The sequence below is a fragment of the Sinocyclocheilus rhinocerous genome, unplaced genomic scaffold (genome assembly GCF_001515625.1).
Source record: "Sinocyclocheilus rhinocerous isolate Xijiao unplaced genomic scaffold, SAMN03320098_v1.1 scaffold382, whole genome shotgun sequence".
NCBI lineage: Eukaryota > Metazoa > Chordata > Actinopteri > Cypriniformes > Cyprinidae > Sinocyclocheilus > Sinocyclocheilus rhinocerous.
In genome coordinates this window covers 1,904,454-1,926,980 of record NW_015642829.1, presented here as the reverse complement: position 1 = coordinate 1,926,980, position 22,527 = coordinate 1,904,454, and the positions used below count along the sequence as shown (strand labels likewise).

The 22,527-nt window shown below is 39.3% G+C and overlaps 1 protein-coding gene and 1 pseudogene across 1 annotated transcript; both read left to right on the top strand.

The window, feature by feature from the left end:
- Positions 1-6,125: 6,125 nt before the first annotated feature.
- Positions 6,126-12,954, top strand: LOC107756730 (uncharacterized). Its single transcript, XM_016573940.1, has 9 exons — positions 6,126-6,258; positions 7,023-7,143; positions 7,719-7,891; positions 11,711-11,820; positions 11,897-12,016; positions 12,113-12,160; positions 12,261-12,341; positions 12,418-12,495; positions 12,893-12,954. Exons 1-9 carry the CDS (start codon positions 6,126-6,128, stop codon positions 12,911-12,913), a joined length of 885 nt encoding a protein of 294 aa, XP_016429426.1. The 3' UTR covers positions 12,914-12,954.
- A 6,239-nt stretch (positions 12,955-19,193) lies between these two features.
- Positions 19,194-22,527, top strand: part of LOC107756790 (probable ubiquitin carboxyl-terminal hydrolase FAF-X) — a 54,154-nt pseudogene continuing 50,820 nt past the window's right edge.

Sequence of the window (22,527 nt, the reverse complement as noted above, 5' to 3'; positions counted from 1 at the left end):
AAATAAGGCAGGGCCCAGGGCGAGTCCTGTATCCATAATACTGCTTTCTCCAGTGAGAAGTCGGAATCAGGAAAGAAATATGCACAGATCAAGCACTGTTTAAAAGCAAAAACAGTTCAGATCCATTCGAAACAAATATGTCAGTGAATTTTGATGTTAGAGGACAACAGGGTATGGACTTTTTCACTGTGATGGTTTAAAATAAAAAATCACTGTTCTTGAAGCAGAGATACTTACAGTTTCACTGTAGAGATGCTGCTGCCGAATTACTTGTGGATTATTGTGATGCTTTTATCAGCTGTATGGACTGATGACACCCATTCACTGCAGAGGATCCATTTCTCCAAATCTGAAGAAATAAACATTATCCACATCTTGGATGGCCCGAGGGTGAGTAAATTTTAAGCAAGTTTTCATAATATACAAATCCAAAATAACATTTTCAAAATAACACAGGATTTTAATGCAAATAGTCAAATGAAAGCTGCAGAATCTAGATATCCAGTTCTGCCTTGGGTTGGGTAGAATGTTCTAGATTATCTAATGGTTTACATCACAGACCAAGGAAATTCAGAAGAGTAAAGTTTTTAATTAATCATAACTAACATTTTTTTCCTTGCAGGCTTTTGAGAAGAAAATATACCAGTACTTTAGCCGAAGTTAGTTAGTGTGTTGCAAAGATGACGTAATAAGTGATGTTACCTTTGCCATGTACCTATTCTATATAAACGGTTGTATCCTTTTTGCTGGGGCATTATCTGCAATTGGAATGAGGTCTTCCCGTTTGTGATTAAAGCATATTCGTCTGGAGTCTGTCTGTTACTGGTGTAGTGGAACACTAGAGATCTTAGTCCCGAGTGAGAGTGTTCTTAGGGGGCAAGACGTCGTCTGACTCAGAGTGAGATTCTTAGGCGTCGGGTAGCTGTAATTCTTAACTGAACTGTCTAAAGGCAGTGGTCTGAAACTCAATTCCTGGAGGGCCACAACTCTGTACAGTTTTGCTCCAACCCTAATCAAACACACCTGATCCAGCTAATCAAGGTTTTCAAAACTTCCAAGCAGGTGTGAGTTGGAGCTGGTTAGAGCTAAACTCTGCAGAGCTGTGGCCCTCCAGGAACTGAGTTTGACACCATTGGTCTAAGGCCTGGTTGCCCAGTGCGGATAGCTGTAATTCTTATCAGAATTGTCTAAGGCCTGTGCGGTCAGAGAAGTCACCTGAGGATAATTTTGGTGTCGGGAGACAGCTGGTTAACTTAAGTCAGGTGCGTAGGGGAATTTCTACCACACTACACATGTGGCAAAGCTGGTGACATTGCGAGACTTTGCCCAGAGAATAGAGACCTAATCAAGGCTTTGTCTGGCATGCAGGCCCGGATTGGCTAATCGGGAGCACCGGGAAAATTATTATTCCTATTATTAAGGCAGGAAAACATTTAATCTACCTCAGGGGAGACGTCTTTCACTATTGTAAGTTAAGGCTGTTAAATAGAGAGGAAAATATATTTGACAAAATTTAACTTCTAGCGCATTCTTAAACTTGGACATCATTTTATTGAAGTAGAAATCCAAGCACCAGAAGCAGCCCACACTCAGCCCACAAGTTTTCTTTAATTGAAAAATATGCATTTTCATTCATAGGCTATATGGTTGCAATAATAGATATTTTAGTTTAAACAATTTAAGTGCATAGACGTTTCATAAACGTTCAGTTGTTATGCTTTCAAATTTCTTGCCATTTGTATGTATGTAATTTCACAGTATTTTCACCTCCTAAATTACTACACTACTTGTGCAGTCACGATTTTATAATGGTACAATTTACTCAGGCCGATTACTTTTTTTTTGTATGACATTAAAATTCTATTTAGAATATAGGTTAAGCAAAACAAATGTGATTATTTCTGAGAACTTTTTAACTGCAGGCAGACATTATGGTACATAGGCCTACATATATTTTGTTGGAGATATGCGAGCAAAAAATTATAGATTAATTAAATGTATAATAGAAAGCGCAAAGGCGGCGCTGAAAAGGCCAGTAAAATAATAATAAAAAAAAAAAAACAAAGCTGTAGAAAAATATAATGAATTACAAGTCTGTAGAGAACAGTGCGCTATTGCAGACTTATATAGGCTACTGACGTCTTAATTACATTATTGTAATAGCTATAGTCAGTCGTGAACTAAAGTGGGCCGCTCTTGAAACATAAAACTCCAGGGCTGAAAATGACTCCCACTCCGGCCCTGCTGGCATGCATGTGCAAAGGATGGTCACATTGCAAGACGTTGTTTGGAGAAAAGAAGAAAAGATCAGGAGGTTGTTTGTTTTGCACGTAGAAGGATGAGACACAGGGCAAGTATCACTTTTCACACAAAAGAAAGATCCTGATCCTATCCTGATTTACTTAAGAAAATAGTCAGTTTAGAAACCCAGTTGCCTCTGTTGAAAGGCAAAAAGAAAGAAGCCATTCACACCTTCCCAGACACATCATTGCATGAACAACATGACTGTAGCTCAGTCTCAAGATGCTGATGTGAATTAAAATTGTTTTATGATTGTAGCCACATATTTAAACTATCAAAAGATCTACCTGTAGGTAGCGTATTCATTCTGATGTAAAATTAACGGTCGCCTAAGTGCGCTCTACGATCATTATCTTATTTGAGCTCAAAATGCTGCTTGGGAGAGTGTCAAAGATACTAAAAATAATAAATACATAAAATTATGAACGTGTTAATGTGTGTTTATTTTTGTTCTCAGTATTTTAATAGTATTTAATGATTATGAACATATAAAAAGCAAAACAAATTAATAATATAGCTACCATCGATGAAACCACAAAGCTGACGAGGAGGTATAATTACAATATAAAGTCATTTTGAGTGTTATTGCTATTAATATTATTTTCTAAAATAAGGTAGGCTACATCATGTAATATAAAAGTACATATGTGACGATATAAGTTTATGCTAGAAATGTTTTGGAATGGGATATTTGTCTGATTTGTACATATAAATATCCTAGTCTGTCTAACTGCATCACTACATTGTATAGGCATTACAGGTCAAAGCCATCCGATGTTCTATTAATCTAAATAAATAGGCCTAACATACTGTATGTGGCTCTTTTTAGAAGACTTGGATTAAACCAATTTCAAAGCTTGAAATAATGATTGCCTTGAAAAAATGGATGGACAAAAAATTTTTTATATTAAAATATCTATATGGCAGTATACAGTATGTGGTACTTTTGCCAGCTAGTCGTCATGAAATCAAAAATGACCCTACTTACTTTTTTAGTGCACATTACTAGTCTTGTGGCGAACAATTGAACCATGCAAGTCGATACACTGGAAAAAAAATTGTCTGCCGTCGCTTCCGCTCTGGAATGGCGTTCTCGCTCTGATGACGTCAGTTTGACGGCTTGGGGTGTATCCTCATGTTATGTTATGATGACATAAGGACTGCTGTCTCCAGGTGTATTACATGACATTGTGAGTGTGCATATGACCAGTTTGTTGTTTTTTGGGGGGCATCTGGCAGAGTGTTAGGACCCAGAAGCAGTGAAGCGTGATGTCAGAAGCAACAAGCAGATATTCTTAACCACTCCTATCCAACCGTGAATCTGCTATGAGCAAGGGGTGGAGTGGAGGTGCACCACAATAAAACCCCGCCCTTTATTCAACATTCCGTAACTCTCTCTTTTCTAGCACTTTAGATACGGTTGCTCCTTTACGCTTAAAGAAGATTACAAAGAAAACAGTCTGACGCTGTTGTATAACGAGCACACTGGTATGTGGGGGCGTGTTAGAACGAGCCGTTTTAGGTAGGTGTGGCTGACTCTTAACTTTTATAAAGAATATCTCTTTGGATTTGAGACTTTAGTCTTTGCAACTTTACAGATCTTCTTTATGCACCAAGAGCTTGTAACACTTCAAAAAGAAAGGAAAAATTGAAATCGCATCATATGACCCCTTTAAAGAGAGCAGCCTGAAAATGGAGCACAGCTGGAAGAAAACAAGAGGTATTTCGTATTGCATGGCGGAAAAGTACTTCTACTTTTAGAAAAGCTCTAAAAACTGCTAGATCTGCTTACTTTTCATCTCTCTTAGAAGAAAACCAACATAACCCCATGCATTTATTCAATGCAAAGGCTAAATTAACGAAAAATAAAGCATCAACAGACAGACATTCACCAGCAGCACAGTAGTAATGACTTTATGAACTTCTTCCAAGATCGATATTTTTAGAAACAAAATTCGAACCATGCAGCTGTCAGCTACAGTATCGCACCAGATAGCGCACTATAGATCCCCTGAGGAAAAAGTCCACTCATTCTCTGTTATAGGAGAGGAAGAATTGTATAAACTTGTCAAATCAACAAAACCTACAACATGTATGTTAGAACCTATTCCATCTAAGCTACTAAAAGAGGTACTTCCAGAAGTCATAGATCCTCTTCTGAATATTATTAATTTGTCAGTGTCATTAGGATATGTCCCAAAATCCTTCAAACTGGTCGTTATTAAGGCTCTCATTAAAAAAGCAAAAACTGATCCTAGAGAGTTACAGACAGATCTCAAATCTCCCTTTCTCTCAGCTTTGTTCCTTCTAAGAGAGAAATGGTATTTGTGAGGATTTCCAGTCAGGATTTAGAGCAGTGGATCTCAACCTTTTTGGGGCCAGCGCCCCCTTCCCATTATCCAGGTCCCTCACCGCCTGCAATCAAATAAAAAGTAGTCTAACTGATTATTAAAGTTGATTATTATTTTGTGTTTATAATGAGGACTGTTATTATATTTAAAGTACCATTCAAATGTATGGGGTCATTACAATTTCAAAAATTACTTTAATTCAAGGATCCATTAAATTGATAAAAATAAGACAGTGAAGTACTTTTTTACAGTGAAATTATTTGAAAATAAGTGTAATAACATTTATTTACAGCGTTTTTACGCATGTTGGTGATTTTCATTGCTACAGCTTTGGTGATGTTGAGATCTGATATACCTCATTGCCCCAAATTTAAAGAGACTTGATACAAATTCCTGTTTAGAATATATCCACAGGCAATTTTCATTTCAAAAAGAGATTTTAGTTTGTTCTTCCGTACATGGAACCCTTGAACACCCTTTTTACTGCTGTGATATGTTTGGATGTTTTCAATCAGCTTTCAATCAAAAATAAAAAATAATATTTTTAGAAAATACCGTTATAAAATCATTTTTTCTGACATGGTGATTTTGGTACACATGCAAATGGCAGAAATGTAAACCCTCATTTACTGTATTTCATGAGAATATTTCAAAGTTTGCTTACAAATACTTCAAAGAAATCCTTGTCATTGTAAGGTGAAGTGAAGTGACGTGGATTGTGGACAAGTATGGTGATCCATACTCAGAATTTGTGCTCTGCATTTAACCCATTCAAGTGCACATTGCTGCGGCGCCCAGGAGCAGTTGGGGGTTTGGTGCCTGAGACCCCTTCAAGGGTCTCACCTCAGTCGTGGTACTAAGGATAGAAGAGAGTGCTGGTTATTCACTCCACTATTCACGCACACACCGACAATTCCTGCCGGACCTGAGATTCAAACCCATAACCTTCGGGTTAAAAGTCCAACTCTCTAACCATTAGGCCACAATAGTCCTGCTTTTTTTGTCAGTTTTGTCCTGGGAGGGGCAGTGTCGCCGTGGGGCGAGTTAAGTGGTTTTATATTTTCATTTTAAATTGATGTATTTAATAAAGTTGTGTTTCTGGTAAAACTAGAGGGTGACAGTGAGGGTGGGTAAGACTGAAACTGGGAGGGTTTAGGGGGCAGGTATAATTTTGCACGTGCATGAGACGCGTTTTACATGAGTTTGAAGTGTCACTGTTTGTATTTGATCTTATGGATTGTCACCAATGAAGTGAGTGAATTTATGTAGCACACTGCCCTAGGGCTTTCTAGGTTGTGTTTAGCCTGTCCTGCAGTCCCCTCTCCTAATAAAATTACCTGTTGTGATTGAAGTTGTGGTGGCGTGTTGTCTTCTGGTGCCAGACCACACTGGCTTAAAGAATTAAAGGTGGTGGCAGCGGCTTAAGTATAGAATTATTACACTGGTGGCAGCGGTAGGATCTTAGGGCCCATTATGTTAGATCCAGAAGAAGATAACACACCAGCTGCTTCTGTAGATGATAGGGTGTTGACGGGACAAGGCTTAGCATCTGGGATGGTGACAGCACGACCTGTTTTTATGCCAGATACTTTTACAGGAGCTAATCGTGAGTGGTCAGATTGGATAGGACAATTTGAAATGGCAGCTGAAGTAAATGGCTGGGACGACAGCTTGAAATTGAAGTTCCTCTCCTTATTGTTATCTGGTAGGGCTCGGGACATTTATTGTGGATTATCCACTGAGTCTCGAAGTAGATATGTAATATTAAAAGCATCTTTAGGGAGGTGCTTGGAGCCATGTGATAGTGATGATTGGAACCGTGCCAGTTTTTTAGCTCGTCGGCGGCTGCATAATGAGACCGCTAGGGAATTTGGGAATGCTTTGCGTCGTTTGATTACTAAAGCTTATCCCTCTGCTGATAATAATAACCGTGATCTTTTTGCTCGTGATCATTTTATAGAACATGTGGGGAGTGGGGATTTGCGTGTCCAACGTCGCAGCGCAAAACCATCTACCTTATAAGAGGCTGTTAACTTGGCTTCTGAATTGGAGTTAATTCGAAGTTTGGAGCGAAACTGTTCTGTTGCAGATACTAAAGTGTGGGTGGTGTCCGAAAGTGTACCAGATAACAAACAAATGGACACACTTTTGGGAGTGGTAGAAGGGTTGAGACAGGAAGTGAGAACTTTGCAGCATACAGTTCAGTCACTACCGGCTTGTGCTGAGATCCCACCACCTGGGAGATGAAATGTATCCTTTGAGACTCGGGGACAGATGGGGTGGGCCATGGACCGGTCATCTCGTGATCGAGAGGCCTGCTGGGAGTGTGGGTGTAACCAACATTTACGTCGCAATTGTCCCTATTTGCAGGGAAACTAGAGGGGGTGGGCACAGAGGGCCAAATGCCTGCCCCCTCATTAGTGAAGCCCACAAGATTGGCCCTGTGTAACCAACCCAGCTCTGGAGTGTACCTCAATGCTAAAATAGGTGGGTCTGATGTGCATTTGTTATTGGATACGGGTGTGCAGGCATCAATTATCCCTAAACATGTGTGGTTACGGTTAACAGAAGGGGGGTGTCCATTGTTTGATTATGTGGGGGAAGCCTCTGCAGCTAATGGGGGTACTATGTACATTTTAGGCCATTGGCAAACTATTTGTCAGTTTGGTTCCTTGGCGTTAATAAATGAGTTTTTGGTAGCTGATATATCTACCCCTGATATTTTGTTGGGGATGGATTTTCTGCTGAAGTATGGGGTAATTATTGATTTGAGGGAGCAGTGTTGTTCAGTCATGGGTAAGCAATTTCCCTTAATTAGCACTGGGGATGCCTGTCAGCCTAAGACTGTAACTGTACAAACAGACTCCATAGTACAGCCACGTAGTGAAGCTATTATTTCTGGGGTAGTAGAGGGCTCCTTGCAGGACAGATAGCTGGAATGTTAGAACCCTCCTCCTCCTTATCAAAACACTGTGATATTTTAGTGGCTCGAGTTGTTTGTAATGTGGGGCAGGGGGTAGTTCCTGTTAGAGTGATTAATGTAACTGATAATCCTTTCACTCTTAGGCAGGGGATGAAGATTGGGACCTTGTCTACCGATGTGGTGGTTGGGCCTGAAGCAGTGGCTCTTAGTAAGCAGGATGAGTTGGAGGTGCCCGGAGGGTGGTCTGTGGATACTCTTTTAATGCAGCTGGGGTTAGATCAAAAGGGGCTGTCTATGGGTGAAACGCAGGCCATCCGTGAGTTGTTGGCACAGTATGCTTCAGTGTTTAGCACTGGGGATAATGATTTAGGGCGAACCCACCTGACTTTGCATCAGATTAATACAGGGGATGCAAAGCCAATTAAGATACCCCCACGGCGGGGCCCGTTGCATTTGCAAAAAGAGGTACATGATCACATTAAGCAGATGCAAGATAATGGGATTATACAGCCATCATGTAGTCCATGGGCTGCTCCCGTTGTCCCAGTAAGAAAAAAGGATGGTAGTCTGCGCTTTTGCGTAGACTACCGCAAGCTGAATGACGTTACAGTTAAGGATGCATATCCCCTTCCCCGAATAGATGATGCTCTGGATAGCTTGACTAATGCGAAGTTATTTTCCACCCTGGATCTTGCAAGTGGTTACTGGCAGGTCGAGATAGATGCTCAAGATAAGTGCAAGACTGCTTTTACTACAAGACATGGGTTATTTGAATTTAATGTCTTAAGTTTTGGCCTTTGCAACTCACCGAGTACATTTCAGCATTTAATGGATCTGGTTTTAGCTGATTTGCAATGGACTACTTGTTTAGTTTATTTGGACGACAATATAGTGTTTGGTCGGTCATTTCAGGAGCATTTATCTAGATTGGGAGAAGTACTGGCTAAGTTGAAGGCTGCAAATCTGAAGGTAAAACCTTCCAAGTGTGACTTATTTTCCTCCCGTGTCAAGTATTTAGGGCATATCATTTCTGCCGAGGGGATTATGGCTGACCCTGTGAAGGTGGAAGCAGTGAGGGAATGGCCCACCCCTAAGACTCAGACTGAAGTGAGGAGTTTTTTAGGGTTGGCCTCTTATTATAGACGGTTTGTAAGGGGGTTCGCGGATATAGCACGTCCATTACATCAACTGACTGAGAAGGGGAGGAGATTTAGGTGGGGCGAGGAGTGTCAGGTAGCTTTCAATCAGTTGAAGGCTAGTTTAATTACTGCCCCTGTGCTTGCTTACCCTGACCCCACTAAAACCTTCATATTGGACACAGATGCTAGTGATGCTGGGGGTAGGGGCTGTGCTTTCTCAAGAGGATGGTGGGTTTGAGCATGTCAGTGTTTGGAATATCGTACTGACAACTAATTAATGAGACTGAACACCATACTGACAACTAATTAATGAGACTGATTGGGGAAGGAGGAACACCAGGGTGTGATCTGTGTATTCAGAGACTGGGGTTTTATTGGCCAGGGTGGTTTGCAGATGTAAGACAGTGGTGTAGGCAATGTGTAGACTGTGCTTCTCGAAAGATGCATAGAAAGCCCCCTTGTGCCCCAATGAATCCTTCAGTGACCTATTGTCCTCACGAACGTATTGCTTTGGATATTTTGGGGCCTCTACCTGAGACGTCTAAAAAGCATAGGTACATCCTTGTTGTGAGTGATTACTTTTCTAAATGGACTGAGGCATTTCCCCTTCCCAACCAGGAGGCACAGACAGTTGCTTGTGTCCTGGTTGAGGAGTGGATATGTCGTTTTGGCACTCCCCGTAGTATTCATTCTGATCAGGGGCGCAATTTTGAGTCTACCCTGTTTAAAGAATTGTGCCGATTGTTGGATATGAGCAAGACGCGTAGCTCCCCATATCACCCACAATCTAATGGTTTAGTAGAGCGATTTAACCGTACTTTACTGTCGATGTTGAGTCTGTTTGTTAATGAGAATCAAACTAACTGGGACCATCTATTGCCATATGTTATGATGGTGTATCGAAGTAGTGTCCATGCCAGTACAGGGTTTAAACCTTATGGATGTCGTTCGCGGTCGTTTAGGGCCGCCGGCGATTAAGCTAGATAGATAGCGGGGACGGGGTGAGAGTAAGTAGGGACGGGGAGTTAGGAGTGCCGTCGTTCTTTATTGTGTGTGCCATTTAACTGCTGAGCTGTTAGAGCGTGCCAGCGTATGGGTCGTGCCCGTTCTGAACAGGCTTCTATTGCTGTCTTCTCTTTCTGTGGCTGAGACTGTCGTGTGCAGAAGTCCTTGTGAGCGTTGAACTTACGACACGCGGCTCGCATTTCCCATTACAGAACGGTGTGCAACAAGCGGTGTTCCACGGACTGAACCAGCTCCTTAAATCCAACCCCCCACCCCACCCCGGGAGGGGCAGTGTCGCCGTGGGCGAGTTAAGTGGTTTTATATTTTCATTTTAAATTGATGTATTTAATAAAGTCGTGTTTCTGGTAAAACTGGAGGGGGACAGTGAGGGTGGGTAAGACTGAAACTGGGAGGGTTTAGGGGGCAGGTATAATTTTGCACGTGCATGAGACGCGTTTTACATGAGTTTGAAGTGTCACTGTTTGTATTTGATCTTATGGATTGTCACCGAGCGCGAGCGCTTCAGTAAATGGAGGCCGCGACAAATGCTCTCCGAGTCCGAAAGCGAGCAGCATCTGCCTGCAAAACCGGAGGCTGCATTTTCAGGACCGCATTTCTAGGACCTTAGGTTTTTAGTGACAATGCCACCTACCGAATTAGAGGACCAGCGAAGATGGATGACAATCAGAGTGTGTGAGTATCAAATGTGAATCAATTTGTATTTGTTTAACATTAAAAACAATTGTGATGCATTTCATTGGAAAGTTAACGTAGCCGAAGTGATCGTGATTTGCTAAATAGTCTTGAATGCATATAGCCATCATATATAGCCCATGACTCTTCCATAACTTCAAGTGGTGTTACTCTTTGAATATCTGAAAAGTGATTTCACATACACATATCAGTGAGGATGAAAAACTTTTTAGTTGGATAAACAAAGGTTGTCGTTTTACAATCTGTTCAATTCTGCCTCTTTCCATTTCAGGTGGTTGGGCTGTGATTATGTGCCCGTGTGGCATTGTATACAGTATAAAGTGCAACATTAGAGCTGAAAGCCCACATGACTTCACAGACATGCTCCTTTCTTGGAAATACATGCCACATATTGTAATATATGACTTCGCACGTGGACTAGCAACCAGTGTTGGGGAAAGTTACAGTAACTCGGATATTCTCTTGTAAATTAAAAAGTAATGCGTTACTTTACTAGTTACTTGAAAAAGTAATCTGATTACGTAACTTGCGTTACTTGTAATATATTACCCCCAACACTGCTAGCAACACACATGAATCTGAGGAACCAGAAAGGTTGCCCTTCAAACCATTTGAAGGACGGTTAAAGGCCCCAACTCCAGAAAACATAGCACTAGCCAAAGATGGGAAACTAAAGGTGTCACTTCCTTGGTTGAATTGCAAGAAAGTGGTCCCAGACTGTGATGGCCATCCCATAACTGGTTCAGCAGAGCATTATGCTCTGTATGATCGTTTCCATGAAGATAACACAAAGGATGCCCATGATGCCCTGCGGAAGTTTGGCCTGGTCCCGCAACTTGCTGGAATAGTCAACAGCCAAGTAGCAGAACAGCTGTTTGCATAAATGAAAACAACAATTACTTCTTAAACATGGCTTTACCATCAACTCATCTGTTTCTCGTGAGGAATATCATTCACCACTACAGTTGTCACAAAAACAAACAACGATTGGGCGACATAAAAAAGGCTTTCGATACCAAGATAGCTATGAATATCCACAGCCAGGCAGTGTTGGGTAACTTTTCAAATTTGATATGCAAATCTATCACAAATACAGCATATTATTATTCACTGTTTTGTATAGTTGAAATATTTATTTATATTTTTTAGAAATGACAGTATTCATTAAGACACCTTCCACTGCTCAACCTGGTACATTGGACATTCTTAGACTTGCACTAACACATATGACTATTAATGAATTAATATATTGTGATTTTCTACATTTGATTCAACAGAAGCCGTGGCCCCGACAGCGGCCCTCGGCAAGCCCCCGACAGCAGCCATTGACTACTCTTTGACATTTAAGCCCTTTGCAAAAGAATTGAATCCTATCCAGGACAAACTGGTAAGTTAATTAGTACAAATAGTAATTGTTTTTCATGTCACACACTATTATTAATAATAATATCTGTTATTTGCAGCTCAATTATGTGCTGGACACAGGACGGCCTGCAGCGGAAATTATTGTGAAAGAAGGGCCCTTATGTATCACACGTGAAGAATTCTGGAGCCTGGGGTTGTTAAGAGACCTGGATTCTCATGTGAGTACTGGGGAGTTAATAAAAACAAGGAAGGGAAACAGCATTTTTATTTGCTTTTATGCTTGATCACTGATGAGTTTTGATTGTTTCTTGCAGATTGGGAATGCCTGCTTTAAATTGATTCATGAAGCAGATCAGCAACATGTATGTAACTTTTATCTGAGACTAAAGCCTAAATTTGTGCTGTTAATTTATTCTGTTATTTTATTGTCTACTTTCAAAGTTGCTGTTTTTTTCTTCATAGGGCAAAGACATTTATATAGAGGACATGTTCGTTGTTCCTACATGGAAGGATACACAAAGCAACATCACTGCCAACTTTCCAGTGAGTGAATATAAAATATGTATGGTGTCACAAAAATGTAGAACTGCATAATGACAACATTTTTCATTAATGTTAGGAGGATGTCGACATGAAAGACGTCTTAGTCTTTCCAGGTTGGACCGACGCAAGCGGGCCAGAACACTTCGTTCTCTGTGTAAGGGAATGTTACTGTTACTAGATACTACATAGTGCATGTAGTGGTAATTAAGTTGGTTAGTTCATGTGTATTCCAACAAAGTGAACTGCAGCTCTCATGTGCATGTCTTTACCCATTATCACATTATAGATCATGAAGCCACTCCTGAGAGAGATCCTCTTTTTAGACTTGCAGTACACATTGCATGAGTCTGGGTTTGGTGATGCTGAGTACAGAGCCATTTTTAGGGCCACATTTGAGGCATACTCTTTGCCATGTTCATATAGCAGTTTACATTTCGGCTACGTTCCTATAGCCTGTACTGATATGTTTCGGCTAAGTTCCTATAGCCTAATGTCTCAGTGGTTGTCACATCTGTCTGTTTCAAATTATTTGTAATTTTTTTATTGTATAGAGATCTTGCTCAGAAAATTGATCCTGGGAGCTGGACTGAGAAGACTGGGCATGATATTGTGGTGAATAATATATTGCATAATTAGATATTCCATTGAAATATGATTGCGTAATCTGTAAATCTGTAATCTGCATTTCATATACAAGACATGTGACAGAGAAGACAGCAGCTTTGATCTATCAATCATGTTTCATGTATCACTAATCTTACCTTATTTTTTTGTTGATTATAGGGCTTGCCATGCCAGATCTGTGGAAATGACTGTAGGATTTTTATGCTTATGGTAAAGTGTCCCTTTTTTTGTGTGGAAACCATTTGCATGTTTCTGTCAGCATAGTAAATCAAATGTTTTGCTTCTTCTCTGTTTTAGTATACACTTTCCATTGTGACAAGCACAGGGTTTCAATTCCAGGAGGTGAGTTGATTCAAAAATGTATATAAGGATGAAATTGATACTTTAAATGTTTATTTTTCTCTATCTTGAAGGAAAGAGATACATTAAAAACTAAAGACTCTCCTTATCATTGTCACATTTCTTTCAGATGGACATGCCTTTGATTCGGAAGTGGTGGTGTCTTCTTCTAATAGAGCGTTTTAAAATTGATGGGTATGACAGCCCTAAACAATAAACAATATGTGTATATTCACCTGTTGACTACATTAACTTAATGTTATAAGTAGACACCAATAATTGTTTTATGCAATACTTTAGATTAATCTTGTTGTTAATGTTTAAAAAGGTATGGCCAGAGGTTTGCCTTCTGGACTGATGAGGCCAGAAGCTTGTTACAGGGAACCCTTCAGCCAATATTCAGAGTGCCAAGAAAGCGTGCCATCACTGAGGATGTGAGGAAATTCCAGCCCACATGCAGGCTGTCTTTGACCGCACTGCAGAGGAAAAGAGACTGGTGAACTTCATTGTACAGTCACCGGGAGCTGAACAGCATTTGGTGGTACTTAGTCATATTCATCATTACAGACTCACAGTAAATAAATCAACCAGGGCTTTTGTTAAAAATATTGTCAACTATGCGGCCCATTTAATGGCAGTCAGAGGCCAATAAAAATCCTGTCTGTGATTGGTCGCCTACCTGCCTCCCTAAATACATACCTGCCTACCTGCACACAATCTGCCCATGCACTCATTGATCTTCAGCGGAGTACTCCAGCAGTACTCAGCAGTACTCAGGCAGTGCATGTTCATTTGTTTTGGAGGTTTGGCTTTGAAATAAGCCCTAAATGTAGGGGGTGGAATATTTTCGGTTGATTGCTTTCAAAATCTACCTTAGTCTTGCTCGTTTCTCCAATTCTGCATATTCTAGCTTTAAAGTCAGTTGTTCCTTCACTAACAACTATCACACAATACACTTAAAAATCCTATTACCACAAAATAATTGTAATAATTGTGGCAAAATAATTTGCCCGTAGGACGTACTCAACGGGAAGACTTCAAAGTGGTATCCTCCGAAGTCCTTTCGCCAGGTGCCTGTCTACCGTGACAGTGAAGAACAGCAGGACAACCTTTTTGCTTTTCTGAAGTCAGTACTACATAAAACACCTACGCAACTGAGCTTCACGGATGAAGTGCAGTTAATCTGTGGTGTTCTATTTCCAATAAAAAATATAATGTATTGTGCATGTTTCTGCCCTTTCAAACCCTACTGTATATTATACCGTATGCTACTTATGTACAGACCTGTGTATATTTCAATTAACAATTTTCTTTTGATAGGCCATCATATATGGCCTGGCTGGGCTTCAGAATTTGTCTCTGCAGGATGCTGAGCAGGCCTTCCTCTCTGGTCCGGATTATCATCACAGGTAAGAGTAGAACATTTAATTGTTTTTACACAATGTCCAATGTATCCTTTTTTTTTAAGCTTTAACAGTATTTCTGTTAACCCAGCAGTGATTATGTTCTCCATTTACTATTTCAGTGAAGTGGAAGAATAAGAATTTAATAGGGTGATAGAGAAACAATTGAGAAAAGAGGGGAGAGCATCCAGGTGGTAGGTAGTGCTGCTGCATACATCACAATGTGTGCTTTAAATATTTAAAGGTCAGGAAAAGTCATGTCAATAATATGTTATTTCTATTCAGATTTCTTGCATCTCTCTCTGTTATTTTTTTTCTCAGTTCAGATGGGCTTTATTGACATGAATGTTTCAAGACCATTTGTTCCCACAACATCAAAATAAAATTTTTCCAAATCTTTGAACAGTATGCAATAACCGTATTATGAACATTAATTGGTATGAAGATTGATATAATTATTTCTGTATCGTATATCTGTGTGCGCTCTGTGGTCACTAAGATCTTTTAAATATGACATTTAAAATTAGAGAGTTGAACATGTTCAACTAAATGTTCCTTATTTCATTCACTTCTCTCTCTTTCGCTCTCTTATGAGTCAGTGAAGACGTTGTCCATGAAGTTCTTTCTATGTGGTTCACCTCATGAACAAATTTGTTTTTGTGTGTTCAAGTTCAACTGTTGTAATATATTATTTTATAAAATATACACAATCTTAAATCTACCCCCAGAGTCATCCTTGTGTCTTCCCTCTGTACTTGAAAATGTGGTTGATCTAGTGACTGAAAAGACTATACCGTGATTGCTTGTTTATTTTACTTGAGTTATTATATTATGCTACTTAGACCCAATAATTACTCAACATTCCTAGGAACCAGGTTTAACTGCAATAAAGAAAGTAGTATTTGGGTGTAATAAACCTTTAAAAACCACTAAAACTCTTAAGTGGTTAAAACTAGGTGGAAATACTGCCTTGGTGGCACTTTTTTCGGTCCTCCAAAACTAGGGTCCTGGAAATGCGTTCCTGGGACTGCGGTTCTCCGACTCGGTAGGTGGCGCTGTCACAAAAAACTAGAGTCCTAGAAATGCGGTCCTGGCCGAAAGCACCCGTTGAGAAGCACTAGTCTAGAACATGGAACCACAGCGACATCTGGTGTCTCAGTGAAACATCAAAATATTACATTATTGTTCCAAAGATCATACAGTTTTGCCATGTCTGCGTTGTTAAGCGGTGAGCAGTTGAATCAGAATATGGCTTAGCAACGTACTGTCTGCCAGAATCGTTTGGTGGTTAGCTAGATATGAGATACGAGGCAGTATACTAGGTGCCTCGATCTCTGCTTACCGTACGGAAAAAACCCCACAAATGGTCTGGAATAATGTCCCAATACACACATTTACATGCACGACAACTAACGCGCTCGCTGTTGATCTGTTGTTATAAAAGCGCTTGAATAGACTATATGGAGTTACAATATTTCAGTTTTCATCTTGAATATTTAAAGCAGCGTTGATGTCAAGTGAGTTCATCATCAGCGACATGAGCCCAGACTTGGTACTGAAGGTGCTTTCCTCTTTAGATCAAGTGACTAAACTTCAGCCTTTTCCATTCTTTACACTACACAAGAACCTGCATCCACTCTTTGTCAGGCATTGGGGTTTTCTCTGCACTGTACAAAAAACCTTTGAGTGACCAATCAATTGAATGCATGTCACTGATGGATTGTAGGGGTCAAGCTCTATTCAAGCAGAGATTGTCCAGCTGAGTGACTCATGTTATTCAGGTGGCCTGTCCATGAAGCATTGTCTCAGTGAAACATCAAAATATTACATTATTGTTCCAAAGATCATACAGTTTTGCCATGTCTGCGTTGTTAAGCGGTGAGCAGTTGAATCAGAATATGGCTTAGCAACGTACTGTCTGCCAGAATCGTTTGGTGGTTAGCTAGATATGAGATACGAGGCAGTATACTAGGTGCCTCGATCTCTGCTTACCGTACGGAAAAAACCCCACAAATGGTCTGGAATAATGTCCCAATACACACATTTACATGCACGACAACTAACGCGCTCGCTGTTGATCTGTTGTTATAAAAGCGCTTGAATAGACTATATGGAGTTACAATATTTCAGTTTTCATCTTGAATATTTAAAGCAGCGTTGATGTCAAGTGAGTTCATCATCAGCGACATGAGCCCAGACTTGGTACTGAAGGTGCTTTCCTCTTTAGATCAAGTGACTAAACTTCAGCCTTTTCCATTCTTTACACTACACAAGAACCTGCATCCACTCTTTGTCAGGCATTGGGGTTTTCTCTGCACTGTACAAAAAACCTTTGAGTGACCAATCAATTGAATGCATGTCACTGATGGATTGTAGGGGTCAAGCTCTATTCAAGCAGAGATTGTCCAGCTGAGTGACTCATGTTATTCAGGTGGCCTGTCCATGAAGCATTTCATTCATCCAGGTCATTGTAGTAGGCTAGAATTTAGTTGAAACACTTTTTCTTTTAAAGCAAACAGTTGTCAAAGGATGTTTATCAATGCTTTGGTCTACAACAGGGGTCACCAAACTCGGTCCTGGAGGGCCGGTGTCCTGCAGAGTTTAGCTCCAATTTGCCTTAACACACCTGCCTAGTTTCAAGTATACTTAGGGTGTATTCACACCAGGAAAGTCCGCTAGTTCACTTGCTTTGGTCGAGACCAAATACAAATAAATATGTTGATAAGGTCATCCATTCACTGGTTCATCCATTCAACCGTACCAGAGTTCATTTGGAAGCCTCTTCAGCTGGGTCTCGGTACGGTTGTTTGGTCCGCACCCGAGTTCGATTGCTGTATTCACACCTGCCCAAAAGATCCGCACCAAAGGGGGAAACGAACTTGAGTTCGATTCAATCGAACCAAACAAGACAGGTGTGAATAGCCTACACCCTTAGTAAGAGCTTGATTAGCTGGTTCAGGTGTGTTTGATTAAGATTGGAACTAAACTCTGCAGGACACTGGCCCTCCAGAACCGAGTTTGGTGAGCCCTGGTCTATAAAGTGGATTGGGTTCGGAATAGAATATTAATATACTTCTCTTATTTTCCAGTATGTATGTGTACAGCATGTATACAGTATTGTTTGGTACAGCATTTGTTATAATATGCATTATACAATGTACACAGCAGAACTGTACAAAATACTGTATCCTACAATGCAATATTAACTTGACTGTTCATTTCTATGAAAAATAAGCCATTACAGGCAGCTGCTAATTTTAACTTTTTTAAACTTATTTTATCAGACTGCCAGAAATGTTCACACAAAATGAAAAAGAACTGCTTTTATTTCCAACCTGATTGCTTTATTCCACTCACGTGATGAGGTCATGTGACAACCATGTATCATAACTACTGTTTAAAACATCTATTAAGGGTTAATGCCTACTGTTTCAGTTACAGCCCTGATTACATGATACCCTGATGTCATCTATTTAGAAAATATCATTCTTTGGCATGTGTCAAGACAGCCAGCATTAAAATGTTCAGATTTTAAAGTGTGATCCATGTACAGTATGTCACACTCCGTGGGTTTATGTTGTTTCTAATGCATTGGCTTTCATGCAAGTCATCACCCAGTCTTTCAAGCATGCAGGAAAAGGTGTAAACTGGTTGCAACTGGTTTTTCTCCTAGACAATGCTCATGTTGCCTGCTTAGAACACTACTTTCCTTTAGCTCATGGTGAGTGTGCAAATAGGTATGTGCATGATGTCTGTTATCACTATATATTGTACATTATACATTGTATACATTTGTATGTATATATATATATATATATATATACACACACACACACACACACACACACACACACATTTGTAATAAAAAAACACAGAAAAGAGGTGTTTGTACATACTAACCTTAACATTATTGTCACAGAAAATACATTACATTTTCTATTCCATGCTGCTGCTACTTGTTTTAGTGCATTTATCCTAAAAAGCAAACATTATTTCCAAAAAGTGATAAATTCAGTTTGCAAAGTGTCTGTTTCTATGTTTATGGTATTTATCCTGGAATTTAACTATATTTTATTACCAATTTATCATAGCCTATTATTAATAACATTTCAAAATTTCATTTCAAAATGTCATCTTTAAAATAAAGTACACCAGTCTTTACACTCTTAAAATATACTTTTCCAAATTATTCCAGAAACTTTTTAAATTAAAAAAGTATCATATATTCAATTTAAATTTCGATGAGACATTTAAAGCCAGATAAATAATTTATTAAGAGAATTACTTGTTATTAATACGAAGTGAATTCTTTATTTTGTATTCTTTGTCCCAAAATTACAACTTTATGACTAAACAAAGGTTTTTAAGCAACATTTCTAGTATAAATGTGTTCAGGAGAATCAACAACGTTAATTTTGTTATAAGAAGAATGATACTACGCTTTTGAATGTCACAAAATCAGGTGTTAGGTAGGCGAGCAGTCCTCGAAACCGCGCATGCTCAGCTGAGTCACACGTCCAGGCAATTAATGCACGGATATACACTTCTCATTTACTTCCATCCTATAGCACGGTGACGGGTCTCTAAGCAGCCTGACACAGGAGAGAGAGAGAGCGGCTGAAGGCAGTTTAAGGGAGGGGGGCAGCAGCGGTCGATGCTGGTGACGCAGGAAAAACACCCAAACAGCAGACAATAAACCAATGATCTGATCTCAACACAGGCGTGTTATTCTTAATCGGGACATCCAGGCACATGCACGCGGCTGAGTAATTATTAAACAGCATTTAAATGATCCAATCTGGGGTCGTATGGAGGAAAGATCCAGTTTGATTGTCGGTAAGTGGGTTTGTGTATGAAGCTAAAGGAAGCTAGCGGCTAATAGCAGATGATTTGCAAGTCAGTGCTCACTTAGCTTAGCTCGAACAGCTCAATGAGCGAATTTAAAGACGTCTGGATATTTGGCATCTCTTATATAGGCTATTTATAAACTCACATTTTACTTGCATATCCGCTTTTATTATCTATTCAAGCTAATTTGCATTTAACGGCAGGTCAGTTTGAGGTGGTTGATTTGTGGCTAAACAAGTGGTTTTGACGTGGGCAGGTCGGTTGTTTTTGGCACTAGTTGATCTTTTTTCGTTTTTACCAAGTTTTGAATTGTAATATGGGCTTGTTGGATAATTAAAAGGGGTGTTTTGATGTTTTAATAGCTTTAAATTCGCTGTCACGAGCTGATTGTGTTTTGCTGGTGTCCAGCTGTTAGCCGTTAGCAAGTTTCTGTTGCTGTATTTACATTTACATTCACTTTCACTCTTGCTTTTGAGTTATAAAATAATATTGTATATTCAAAAACAGTGTCAAGTGAGGCCCCAGAGCTTTAATAACATTTTAGGCATGGCTGGTTACATAGATAAACCTGTTGTAACTCTGATTGTGTTTGGAGGAGGAAACGGGCCTGAACTGCCACAGTTTCAAACTAGGCCCAATGCATAATGGCTGTGTCTCAAAAGCAAGTGTGTTGCCCACCCAGACAATATTTTTGGGCATCGTAGGCACGTTTGCAGCGTTTAAACTGACTGAGACTGAAAACCTATTTAGTTCCCTACCTTGACAACATTTTTTGGCGTCATATGCTGATTATATAGGCAGCTTACTGTGTTTTGAGAGCCAGCCAATATCACCTCTTTTATGCAGTAATTCCTTTTTCTGGAATTTGGAGATGATTTCTGGTAGCTGCAATATTTTATATTGACAGTATGGGAAACGCCCATATTTGGCCATTAAGTGACAGTAAAATTAGTTTCCTCCCATTATCTGAGAACATCAATCTGTACGTTTATTATTCTGCTTGCCAGTCCTTGGGCATCTGGTCGGTTTATTATGACAAATGTGAAAATATTTGTTGTTATGAGTTATATTATATTAGAGAATTGCTTTGTCTCTGTCGTGTGGGCATATCGATTCAGAGAAATATTTTTGTATTCATTATGCTTATAGCAGCATGTCCATAATTACTGCCAAGCCAGCAGGTCAGTTAAATGTTTCAAACAATCTTTTACTCGGACTGCTTCTGTGTGTTATCGTGTTGTTGTTTGAAGGTCAACCAACTATCAGTTTGAAAATTGCATTTCAATTTTTTTCTGATATTTGAGAATCTACTAGGTCTCTACAAGACCTTATTGAACCATGTTGGTCAAATGTGTTTATTCATTTTGTGAATTCTTAAATGGTTTCATTTGATATCACATTTTAAATAGATGTGAAAAATTTTTTTTAATACTTTGTAAATTCAATAATGCTGCAATATTGATTTTTTTAATGAAATGCTGTTTTTTAATGAAATACTAGAAATTCTCACCCTGATCAGCACCCAGGATGCAAGAAGTTTATTTTTGAAAAATCCACTTGATGTTACAGAAATCAGTGCCTGAAAGCCATGTCAGTGCCCCCCCCTTTATGAAATTTGTGTGTTGGTTTGGCTTATTTTTTTGTAGCCAATGAGAATGTTTTGCTCATTACAAACCAAACATCCACTGAATCATTAAGTAAAGCTGCAGCTATTCTGCCTTATTTGTTTGAGAGTCAGTTGGCACAAAATGAAAAGACAGTTGTCCGTTTAATGTAATAAAACTATAAGCAAGTTTGATTTTAAATGCCCCAGCCTCTTTAAAATTAATAGAAGTAGGTTTGAGAGATTCTGTTGAATAAAATGTATATATTCTGTTATGGTATACGGTATGTTGGCATACCGTAGTTAGGGCTGTCACGATTATGAAATTTGGCTGATGATTAATTGTCTAAAAACAATCACGGTTATTGCGATTAATTGTCTGTTTTAGGGCTTTGACGGTTATGCCGATTATCACGATTAATTGTCTGTTTTTATGGCTTTCATTATGTAATTGATTAATTTAAGGGTTCCGTAAATAATTATGATGTTATATTTTAATCTTTTTGAGTTATTATTTTGCAGTGTAAGATTACATAGAGTATTCCAAATTCTAAGAATTGGCCAATATTGATCCAACACCAGCGCTATTTTTTTTCTACACCCCTACAGAATATCAATACTGTGTTTGTGGAACTAATGGTCACTCTTTTAAACCCTTTGTTAAACGCAATCCACTAAATACTCACTTACTCATTACAGAGAAAAACTACATTTGAATAAAAATATATAAGCTATGAAATTAAACTAGCTGACTGTATAATTTAGCAGCAAAAACTATATCTTGAAAAAATAAATCTTTGGTGCACATTATACAATTTAAACATGTTTATTCTGTTAACTATTTGTATTCTTACAAAAGAACATTCATGAATATAAGGTAGAAATCATGAGAAAAAGAAAGGCTTCTAATAATATTTCTGTTTGTGATAATTCCTTCCTTCCTTAAACTTAAAGTATTAAAATGGGAATATATCATCTTGGAGAGAGAGTTTTACCGTGCTGACTGTCATAGCTGAACGTGACGTGCTGTTTGAATGCTGAGCGGAGAATGACTGACAGCTGCAGCAGAAGGAAGATGAGTTTCTGTAAACATCAATTCTGTCCCTCACATTAAGATATGGAATGGCTTCAGATGATATAGCAGGGCTCCAGACTGCGACCATTTTTTCTGCCTGTGCGACTAAATTTTGTGTGCGGTCGCAGTGGCGCGACCACCGCGCTGGTCAACTCATAAGCGCTGCAATTTCTGTTGCATATGAGAAACATCAAACGGCAAACGAAACTGAAAGCACAACAAAACAGCGCTTAGAGTATACTCGCCGCGTCAGCACGAGCGAGAAGCTGCGCGCAGCAAAAATGACGCGCATAT

Bases quoted from the DNA above. Each gene is read 5' to 3' on its own strand.
- LOC107756730 (XM_016573940.1), top strand. From the start codon at position 6,126: ATGTTAGATCCAGAAGAAGATAACACACCAGCTGCTTCTGTAGATGAT. The intron at 11,821-11,896 runs GTAAGTTAATTA...TGTTATTTGCAG, and splicing joins ATCCTATCCAGGACAAACTG to CTCAATTATGTGCTGGACAC. The intron at 12,017-12,112 runs GTGAGTACTGGG...TGTTTCTTGCAG, and splicing joins TAAGAGACCTGGATTCTCAT to ATTGGGAATGCCTGCTTTAA.